The following is a 12,092-nucleotide window of genomic DNA, read 5'->3' as shown; positions in this document are numbered from 1 at the left end:
ATTGGTGAAAACTGAAAGTTAAATGACGTCTGGAAAAGTCATGATAATTATTCAGAAATGTCCTAAGTTCAAGAGTTGTCTACAAAAGACAACAGCCAAAACCCAAAGCTGTAAAGAAAGTTTAAAAAAATGATTGACGGATCACTGACGTCTCACTAATTGACATTTGACACTTGACAGACAAAGTAGTCTACGCAAAGTAGCGTGGAAGTAGGTCGTAGCGTTAGCGTACGATTGTAGGTATTTTGATTTGTGGTTTGGTTTGGGTTCTCGTGCATTGCGTTCACTCCAATCTACTTTATTTACTATTTCAGATTTTGATTGCGATTTGCTTATTACTACTGTCTATGTTCAACAACGTGTTAATTAGTAATGACTATTATTAAATTATATACAACAGTCTTTAACTGAGTACAAAAATATAAATAAAAAAGTACAAAATTCCTGTATTATGCTCGTGTACTTACGACTGTATATAAAGTGTATTTCATAGTTATTCAATCTAAACATGACGAGTTTTTTAAATTTAAACATGAAACTATTTTCAGTTCAAAAGGTATGTGCTATTTTATTATATTATTATATGATAATGATACCTACATTTTAAATAATTTATGCTATTTTCTATTAGTTAGATACTCCATTCTCATGAGGATGATATACTAATTTAAGATGGAATTGTAATTCCAGCCAATTCCACTCTTTTTTTTTTTTTTTTAAATATATAGACAAGTGCTTGACTGCAATCACACCTGATGGTAAATGATGATGCAGCCTAAGATGAAGCGCGCTTGCCTAGAAGATGCCGATTCACTCTTGATTTGAAGGTACCCAGATTATAGGTATCAGGGAAGATGGAAGATGGGAGGGCATTCCAGGCCTTTGCGGTGCGGATTAGAAAGGAAGAAGCAAAACGCTTCGTACGTGTTGATGGTATTTCACTCTACTAGTACATCACCATCATTCAAAGTATTTTCGAAATAAGTTCTTTAGAATGGATTATCTAATTAATAGAAAAAAGTATAAATTAAATTTTGATGTCATTGATATTCAAATGAAAAAATTAAGCATTACTTTGGCTTCTTCTAAAATTTTGTTTGGTTAAAGTTGGGATTCAAATAAGTTTTCCTAAATTTAAGTTGTCGGTAAGCTAGTCTTGCGTTAATTTGTATTTTAATTTATGCCTGGAAGGTTGAAGAAGAGTATTTGCTGGTAATATTGTATTGGAGCAGCATGTTGGCCCAGTGGGTGTAAGCTAGATCTCTTTCTCTCTCCTAAGAAAAGACTGAGTTCTCAGCCGTGGGTTGAAAATTTATGAAGTTCCTACAAACAAAAGTATAAAATAATTAAGATCTGAAATCATTAAGTTATTAGTGCTTTTACTTTTACCTAGGTACTTTTCAGTCTCTGGGTGTATATCTGTATATCATAAGTATTTCTGTGATTGATGGTGATGTGTGTATTGTTGTAGTATATTTATATTTATTTATTTATAATGGTTTAATTATATTCCGATTTTTGTTACCAGGCTGCAATATTCTGTGCCCCAGTAAAAAAATACTTGTTATCTCAGATAACATGTAATACATACAGCACAATAAATAGAAGCAAAATATATAGTGATATAAATGATGCTGTAAAGGACATTAAGGATGGCTCCAAACTTTTGGTCGGTGGATTTGGATTATGTGGAATACCCGAGAATCTTATAAAAGCATTGAACAACAAGCCAGTTACACAACTTACTGTTGTATCAAATAATGCAGGTAGGTTATAATAAGGTTTAATTACTAACTTGTCAAAAGTCCCTCTTTACATTCAAATAGTTTCAATCTGTTCAGTGTAATTATCTTTATTTGTTTTAGGTGTTGATGATTTTGGATTAGGTGTATTACTTAAGAAAAAGCAAATTAAGAGGATGATTGCATCGTATGTAGGAGAAAATGCTGAGTTTGAGAGGCAATATTTAAGTGGAGAATTGGAAGTATGCCTGTTATTTTAATTCTTTTTTTATATAACTACATTTTTGTAGTGTTTAAATATCTTCATTCTTGTAACAACAATGTGAACTTTCCATGTCAACTGTCTCAGCGAACTTCGTACCGCGGATATTTTTTTTTTTATGCTTGTTACATTTTAATATTTATTATCCTATTGAATGAAAAATCAAATATCATGAAAATTGGTCCAGCTGATTTTGTGTTATAAATGGTGTAACTAACACAACTTTCTTTTATATCTATAGATAACTTCAGTTGATATATGCTATTTGTCAATATTACTTAATTAATGTGTAAAGCAATTTTGTTCATGGTCTCTGTCCACTAAATTGACTCAACACAAACTCAGCTAAAATTAAAACATTGGAATTTGATCTTTATGGAAATTAAACTTTAAGCCAGTTGCATGCAACTAAAGGTCTAAAAATTAACCAATCATTGCCCATAAGCCTTGTGCTTAAAACAAGATTTTATTTCACATTATATCTATAAAAATCACATTTCAATTGCTGTTGTGTCACAAGTTGGTGTAGAGTTGATATGCTGTGCGAACAGCAAAGGTGTTGATGGATTTTTAACCACCTTAGCAACTGATTAGGTTGAATTGACGCCGCAAGGAACGTTAGCTGAAAGGATAAGAGCTGGTGGGGCAGGTATACCTGCCTTTTTTACTCCAACCGGTTATGGTACTCTGATCCATGAAGGTGGTGCTCCTATTAAGTACGCCAAAGATGGAAAGGTAATAATTGTACATTTTTGTGCTAATTTATTTTATCGCAAATGTCTTAACCAAGATTTATTGATCAACTAAGAATAGTATCTACTTTGATCTACAACATTGAGCATTGTTGCCTGAGTAAATTTAATTTCCTTAAGGAAATGTATCACGCATCCTAATTTTGTGATCACATTTTTACCTAATTCGTAGATCGACATAGCGAGCTCTGCTAGAAATGTCCAACAGTTTAATGGAAATAATTACATAATGGAGGAAGCCATTACAGGCGATTTTGCACTGGTTAAGGCGTGGAAAGCTGATAAGTACGGCAATTTGATATTCAGAAAAAGCGCTCGTAACTTCAATCCAGCCATTTGCAAAGCTGCAAGAATTACTATTGCTGAAGTTGAGGAAATAGTGGATGAAATTGAACCAGATGCAGTGCATGTACCCTCAATATATGTACACAGGATTATTTTGGGTTCGAAATTTGAAAAACGCATTGAAAGAAGGACAACTAGTCAGCCCAAAGAAAGCAAAGGAAATAAGCCTTCAGATGCTATGAGGGAGAGAATAATAAGAAGGGCAGCTTTGGAATTTAAAGATGGCATGCATGCAAACTTAGGCATTGGTAAGATTTTAAATAAGTGAAATTATTTTTACTTGTCTGATTTCACGGTTTCACTTGTCGGATTATCAGATAACATTTAATCTTCATGGATAACATTGTTATGCAAGAACATTAATCTCCTGAAACATTATGCTACTAACTTCTACCTAAAAGGCCAAGAGTTTTGTAACAGTTAACTTTTTGCTCGTGTTAGGGTACATAATATCGGTTTTTTCGTAAAAAAGTTTGCGTTCCTCATCATCATCATTTCAACCAATGGACGTCCACTGCTGGACATAGGTATTTTGTAGGGAGTTCCACAATCCACGGTCCTGGGCCGCTTGCCCCCAGCGGCTCCCAGCGACTCGCCTGATGTCATCTGTAACGCGGTTTTTTTTTGTGAACGTTGATCGGGTTCATTTTTCCATCTCGTGACGGGGAGAGAGCGGTTTCATATAGAGTTCCCTAAGTAGCGGTATATATAGAACCTTAGTATCGGTTAGTAGTAAATCGGTATCGCTAATTTCAGCCCTCTCCTGTCTTCTAAACTAACGGGCTTTGATTCAAAACATACTTGTTAATTTTATGGCAAAACTAATAAGGTGTTTTTATTAAAAAAAATAAAAGGTTTATTCAATTTTAGGGATGCCGATGCTTGCTAGCAACTATGTCCCGAAAAATGTAAAAATTCTGTTGCAGTCTGAAAACGGCATTCTCGGTCTTGGCCCATTCCCTGACGATAAGGAAGTCGACGCCGACCTTATTAACGCTGGCAAGGAAACTGTCACCGTTTTGCCAGGTATGTGATTTTAATATTCTTACTTAGTTACATTTAGATATAAAAGCGTAAGCGTAATCAGTTTGTTTAATTCCATTATTTTACCCTAAATAGATACGTTTTACGGGGCTATTCTTCTTTTAGTCAATGTCTTGGCTCTGAACGCTATTTTACGCTGGTTGAGCGTAAATCGTACACTCGAACTTATTCTTTAAAAAAATCTAAAGGAATAATAATAATTCTGGTGTATTTAGCTTTTTAAATCATAATACCGGGGAAATATGTGTCATCTTAGTAAACTAGTTTGTGTATTGCATGAAGGCGATTTATATTTTCAAAATCTATTTATTTTATGCTCTATTCTAACCGCCCAAAAAACTTTCACATGGCAAAATTACAATACAAGTTTAAAAGGAATTAATAATATCATAGATAAGATAAAAAAAATAATCAGCCTGTAATTAATTATTATTTTGTCCAGATAAAAAGTTACTTTTAAAACCTTATATATTTTCAAAATGTATAAAACAAAACAAGTTGATTTTATATAGCGTTGCTTCTGTCTTATCTTTGTTAGGTATATTTACATAGCCACTTATACCTCTAGCAAACATTACTATAATAATTACTTGTGTTTGTCTGTAGTGAACCTTGGCTTTGTCTTATCTTTTTTATCGTTTATACTTATCGTTTATACATATTTCATACATATATTGACTAAAATATTTTTAGTTTGTATATTTCGTTTAAATTCTATAAATATTCCAATCTAGAAGAATGGTTTTATGTTCCAAATACTTTGTTATTAAGATTTTTGGGATTAATTGTCAGAGAGGTGGGTTTTTACTTTACGGAGTCTACACATAAAAAACACCGATTCACTACAGTTCCGCTACAGTCTGGCAACTTGGTTTGGATGTCTTCATTTTGAGAGAACCGTGTCAGCTAAATGCACCCGCGCGTCGTTCAATGTCGTCAACGTATCAGGCGTTTGTCCGCAACTTTCCGCTGATATGTTATCGCTCGGTTGCTGGGCGATTTGGGAAGTTGATGATTTTTTGCGGCCGCGAAAGTGTTAATACTTGTTAACGCGATGAAACTGCCGACATAAAGGCTGTTACGACTTAAGTGTGTCGACTCCTTGCTAAACAACCTTTGAGGCACCTTGTGTACCATTAGTTTACCTAATAGATATTTCAAATAAATCACAAGTGGCATTACATTAAAAGAGAAGAAAATCAAAAGTACAATATTTCTTTATTCAAACTAGCTGACCTAACTTCGTCTGCACCAAATCGGTTATTACCGGAAAACACGAATAAAATGACAATTTCTAAAAATGAATACTAGCTAGATCGATTCATCGCCCCCGAAACCCCCTGTACACTAAATTTCATGAAAATCTCGTTTATAATATAAATAAGATATAAATAAAAAAATGATGCGTATACATTATATAGATGATGGCGAAACCTACATTCGTAAACTTGTAACTAAATCTACGAGGGTTCCAAACATGCTCCGGTTAAAGGAACAGCCCACAGAAAAAATAGGCGGGTGTTCTTTTTGTTATAACCACCACATATCCATACATCTGGTTTATACGTTTGACCAGAATATGAAAGATTTGATCATTTTTAAATTTTTACTAGTGTATATAACGAATAACGGGCAGTAACCCGTATGCCCAGCGTGGGGAAAAGAAAAAATAGAAACCTCTTCTGCTGGGAGAGGCATTGATGATTGGGTACTAGTGTTAGGGGTTCGAATCTCTAAGTAGTTAAGCTAATCAAGCTCTCACGCAATGATCGTTTTGTATAACTGGTATAATAGTCTACAGCCAAGTAAACAATCCCACGCAATCAGGTATCACATACCGGTTTTAGCTAATAGCTTATCATTGTCGCGCCCATTTATTTACAACGCATGCCATTTATTTAAACTGCTAACGAGCTGTATAATACAGTTAAGGCTTTTAATTTTAAAGATGCAGCCCTTTTATATCGATGATAATGAAAGTATAGTATAAAATATTAACGTAGATGTTACTTGTAGATAGTGTTGCCCAAATGCAAGAACAAGACGAGACTTAGCCAGTCTTGGTCTTGGTCTTGCGCCAATACACCTCTTGTTCTTGGTCTTGGTCTTGCGCTCCCAGTCTTGGTCTTGGTCTTGGTCTTGCAGCAAGAGTCTTGCAAGTCTTGCAATTACCTATTAGTCTATTACTATTTATTAAAGTTTACTTTAAATCTTAGAAAAACGTATTAAAATTGGAACATTGTGAGCTTGAATTAACATAGCCATAGTAAAGATCAAGCAGATTAATAAATAACTGAAGATTTGATAAGAAATTCGAAAAATCAACTGACCTATATGTCGTTTTCCATGGAAGTAACTGTTTCTTAATAAACATTTATGATTTATAAGCTTACATTTGCTAAAACAACTTGTAAAAACTTAAGAAATATAATGACTAAATGTACAATAATAGTACCTAAGTAATTAGTTTAAAACCATATAAGTAATCAATATTATAATTACTTACTAGAATGAATTATTATGACATCTACTACCTATCCTCACCATTTTATCCTAATCATAATACTACTTGCGTGATCAGTATAATGTATTCATTTTCATTCTAAGCACTCTGAAACTTATTTATTCTTTGGAACACCTGTAGGTACTCTTAAAATTCGAAATTATTTTGCATGAATAGTGTCAAATGTTATGATTTCGGCGCGGCGGCAACGATTGTTTTAGATTTCAAAAGAAGCCGCCGGCGCGTGTATCATAAGCATGTACTTCCGAAAAGCGGCAAATTTCTTTGAGAAGTAAGTACAAAACCTTTGATGCCGCATTATCAAAGTGCCGATGGTTAAAACATAACTATGCATGCACTCAGTTTGATTTTAATAGATATTTTTTTATTCGCTATGTTTATGGTATTAGTCGTAATGCGCATAGGTCCAGTTTTTCATATTCTTTGATATAGTTTTTTGCGTCTCATAGAATTCCTAAGCGTACCTACCTACCTATACACCGAACTGTTACACCTAACTACTCCGTGAAATAGCGCTAAGTCCTAGCTGCAAGACGCAAGAGTCTTGCAGGCTATGTCTTGTTCTTGCTCAAGTCTTGCACGGTCAGTCTTGGTCTTGGTCTTGCTAAAAATACGCGGTCTTGTTCTTGGTCTTGGTCTTGCAAATACGCAAGAACAAGACCAAGACTGCAAGACCAAGACTGAATTTGGGCAACACTACTTGTAGATCGAGAACATCAACGTTATTATAGTCTTTTAGTGTCCAAAGTGCTAACGCCATGGTTATTTCTGTCTCCAAGTAGCATTATTGTGTTCCATTCTAAAGGGCGTTGTCGATGGAACTTCGAATGGAAAACACCTTCGCCTCAGGTTAAAGGTCGCTTGTAGGACGTGTTCCCTACATGCTCTGCGAAGTGTAGCTGTAGACAATGTTTTTTTTGTATTTTGGATAGAAGCAGGCGTTACTTTGCTTAATTCCATTACATATTATGAAAAGCAGAAGAATCTGGATGGTGTAATTTATAATTTCTTCAATCTTTATACTCCCTACCAAACAAATCCTCGGCAATGTACCCTCTACGCACGTTTCGCTCCGAAAACAGATTATCCTCAGGAGATGTTGACTTTACAATGAATAAGTAATTGTTTAACAATGTGTGTGTGTAGTATAAAGATTGAAGAAATTACAAATTACACCATTCAGTTTCCCATGCTTACCGCGGAGCATAGCAAATTAAGCTTAATATTCATAATATAATGGTTTTTTTAGTTATTTTTATTCCACTACAAGTTATCCCTTGAGTTATGGAGTATAGCAGTTGTATTAAATGCATACCCCCCTAATCGGTTTCTACGTGACATCGTACCGCAACGCTTATCGCTTAGCGGCACGTCTTTGTCGGTAAGGTGGTACCCAGCCGCGGCCGAAGCCTCTCAGGAGACCAGACCAAAGAAAATTCAGCGCTCATTCAAATTCATTATAAATTCCCAAATTGTCTCTGTCGGCCATCGAACCCGGGACTTATAACTTAAAATCACAGCGCTCACCGCTAATAAGGTCGTCAAAACCGTTCGTCTTACCATAGAACTATAAAAAAAATTACCGATTTTGCAGGAGCTTCGTTTTTCTCATCGGATGACAGTTTCGCGATGATAAGGGGCGGACACATCGATCTAACGATACTCGGGGCCATGCAAGTGTCGCGGTTTGGAGATTTGGCCAATTGGATGATTCCCGTAAGCCAAATCTTTTCATTTATCATAAAATAATTAACTGTTCCCCCTCCATTTTAAGTCGTAAGTCATACCCACTCATACCTAATAAAACCATTTCTTATACCAATTCATACCTTAATAAAATTATTTCTTATACAAATTTATACCTAAGCGAGCCCAGTTAGTAAAACTATATATGTGTAAGCATCGTCATAACGAAATACATGCTAGTTAAATAGAGAACATTATTATCTTTTACTTAAGATTGTTAAAAATATTTTAAGGGTAAAATGGTAAAAGGCATGGGAGGTGCGATGGACCTAGTATCGGCGCCGAGGACCAAAGTAATAGTGACGATGGAACACGCTGCAAAAAATGGTGCCCATAAAATACTGCCGGAATGTTCATTGCCGTTGACGGGGAAAAACTGTGTTGACATGATCATCACTGAAAAGGTATTTATTATGATTCATTCTACCAAAAGATTATTTTTAAAAACATATTGTTTTCGAAATTATTTAAAAGTAAATTTAGTGCAATATTATAAAAGAATATTGATTAAAATAATAATTTATAGGGCATATAACATCATCATCATTTTAATCATATCAACCCATTACCGGCCCATTACAGGGCACGGGTCTCCCCCCAAAAATGAGAAGGGGTTAAGGCCATAGTCCACCACGCTGGCCCAGTGCGGATTGGTGGACTCAAAGACCTTTGCAAACGTTACCAAAAACTCTTGGGCATGCAGTTTCCTCACGATGTTTTCCTTCACCGTTGAAGCTAGTGATATTTAAATCTTAGAAAATCCATTGGTCGTAGCGTGATATTGTATAGCCTTAATTGATACTACCAATCCAATATTGCGTTAGTAATCCAATATATCAATATTATTATCCAAAAATCGAAATCGAAACAGCATTTTCTGAGATTAGCGCGTTCAACCAAACAAACTCAAAAGCTAGATAATATTTAAACTAAGCCTATCTAAACAAAACACGTCAATCTAAAACTATTATATTAGTGATATTTTAATTGCTCAAAACGCACTATCTTAGAAAAGTTATAGGTGCTGGGATTCGAACTCGGCCCCTCGAAAGTGAAGTCGAGGTCGTACCCATTGGGCTATCACCGCTTATACCAAATAAAAATATTTCTATCGCAAAGCAATGCGACTTCAAAGTTACATCGTCCATTCAATCACCACCTGTCACAAACTTTTTAATTTAATGGCCTAGCTATGGATTATATATAAACTTTCTTGCTTGTTTATTAAAAATGATTTAAATAAATAAATAAATATATTACGACCGTACACACAGCTATCTAGCCCCAGAGTACCTAAGCGTAGCTTGTGTTATGGGTACTAAGATAACAGATAAGTAGTTTTTATGAATAATATAAATAAATACTTATTATATACAGATAAACACCCAGACTCAAAAACATTCATGTTCATCACATAAATACTTTCGAGTTGTAGGAATCGAACCCACGGCCTTGCAGTCAGAAAGCAGGATCGCTGCCCACTGAACCAGTCGGGCTTCAAAATTTGTAAAATACAGTCTCAGTTTCAACTTAGTTACCTACAGTAAGGTCACATATTGATATTCAACATGTTTTTTTGGTCTTTTATCTTGTTTCGTTAAAAACAAGATTGGAAACAAGTTTTACGATTGAAATGAATTCATTTAAATTCTCCGTAAATCTTGTTTTTACACACCATTGAAAACGTTATCGTTTCTGATGGAGTGTAAAAACAAGATTTAAAATTTAATACTTTAAATAACTATGCTGTCTCTAAAACAATTGTTAAGTGTTTACCTACTTATAATGTGATTGTGCACCTTGAGCTTTGCCGTACAATTTTTTTTTTGATGTCACAATATCTCACGAATACCTTCACCAAAACTACAACCAGATTTACATAACTATTTCTGTAACTTATGTGTCTTCTTCTTCTTAGGGTGCCGTCTCCTTACGAAGGTTGGCAATCATTAGGGCTATCTCTACCTTGGACACCGCTGCTCTAACTAATGATTTGGTGCTCTTTCCAAACCATTGTCGTATGTGTATAAATGGTTATTTATAACGCGTGCGTTTATGAATATTTAAATTTTCAAGTTGACCTGTTCCAATAACATATCTGTGGAAAGATAAGGCCTATTAATGATGAAACTGTTTAATGTTGGTTATATCATTTTATTGCAATTTATTGTGGTTGTAGGTCTCAATGTTGTTTGTGTATTTGAATTCTTGTACCTACTTCAAACAGGATCGTATTAATTAATATGCCTGACTAGTTTTATGACGTGGGAGGTCCCAAGTACGATCAATGATATACGATCGATACGATCTGAATTTTCTCTGGTCTGGTCTTGTGAGCGCTTTTGGCTGTGTCTGGTTACGGGTGGTTACCAACGCCGGTACCGGTAAAGAGCGGTATAACGTTTTTGTACATTGCTATGTAGCGTAGAAACTGATAAGGAGTAAGGGTAAAATATCACTGCCATACCCCTAAAAGTTTAGCCTCTACCATATTAGACTGCACCTATAAATTAATTTTTGTTTTTAGTGTGTCTTCGAAGTCGACAAGGAGAAGGGTCTCACTTTAACGGAATTGGCTGATGGAGTAACCATGGAAGATGTTCTAGTTAGCACGGGCTGTGAGTTCAACGTTGCTCCTCAAATAAAGAAAATGGGTGATGTTACGCAAACCGAAAATGCATAAAGTTTTTGTTTGATTTTTAATGAGATACCGCCGTGTTTCAGGATCCTCAATTCAATAGAAACGTTAATACTTTTCAAAAAGTTCAAATCAGGAAAAGAGATTTAATTTAAATTTCTTTTTGGTCTTATTTTTTAGCCTACTTTTATATTCAATAACTAAAATAATATAAGTCACGTCATTTCAGAACGAAATATTCGGCTTATTGTAACATAATATTCCGTTCAGAAATAATTCTCATTGAAGATACAACAATAACCTATACTGGCGACGAACAATAAAAAATTGTATTGTATACTATAACAAAACCTTATATACCTTTATTTCCCTGTTACGGTCGTACAGATAAACATGTGAGGATAACCAAGCTTACAATAACTACCCAGCGACCGAGTGATAATTCATGAATTTAAAATTTTATGTAAAAGTTTTATGTACATTTTTTTTTATGTAAAAGACACTTTATTTATTTTAGGTTATATTTATATTTTAAAATTATAAATACTATATATTAAATTATATATTAATACTCAAAGACACTTATAATAATTATGATATTATTTTGTTTACAAATCATGTTTTGTATATAGGTATTTAACGTTATGATAAAAAGTGTCTTATTATGCCTTTTTTGACGTGACAACGTCTTATAAATTGGTTTGCCGGGTGACACTTCAAGAAACTGCGTTACGCTCCGCTCACGTTATGCGCTCACAATGAGAGCGAGTGAGAGGCACGCGTCCCTTCCACTCGGGCATGGTTAGCCCGTTAACTGTATTTTTATGAATAATTAACTTGATAGGTTTAAAATATTATATTCATCGGTTTTACAAGATTCATTAAACATTAAGAGAATATATTTTGTGATGTGAATGATATAATGTTTACATTTATATTTTTTATACAAGTATATCTATTAATGTTTATATAAATGTTAAATAAAACCATTTATTGAGAAATGAATTGTTTTAGTGTTTTTATAAAAGCAGTTATTCCC

General features: G+C 34.3%; 1 protein-coding gene across 1 annotated transcript; it reads left to right on the top strand.

Moving 5' to 3' along the window:
* The first annotated feature begins 202 nt into the window (after nt 1-202).
* On the top strand, nt 203-11,550 carry LOC120625888 (succinyl-CoA:3-ketoacid coenzyme A transferase 1, mitochondrial). The gene is made up of 10 exons (XM_039893147.1): nt 203-236; nt 315-556; nt 1,529-1,766; nt 1,866-1,984; nt 2,599-2,739; nt 2,929-3,349; nt 3,972-4,127; nt 8,264-8,385; nt 8,649-8,819; nt 10,943-11,550. Exons 2-10 carry the CDS (start codon nt 509-511, stop codon nt 11,096-11,098), a joined length of 1,572 nt encoding a protein of 523 aa, XP_039749081.1. The 5' UTR covers nt 203-236; nt 315-508; the 3' UTR covers nt 11,099-11,550.
* The last annotated feature ends 542 nt before the right edge of the window (nt 11,551-12,092 follow it).

Source organism: Pararge aegeria, chromosome 8 (genome assembly GCF_905163445.1).
Source record: "Pararge aegeria chromosome 8, ilParAegt1.1, whole genome shotgun sequence".
NCBI classification, from domain to species: Eukaryota; Metazoa; Arthropoda; class Insecta; order Lepidoptera; family Nymphalidae; genus Pararge; species Pararge aegeria.
This window is presented reverse-complemented; position numbering and strand designations above follow the sequence as displayed.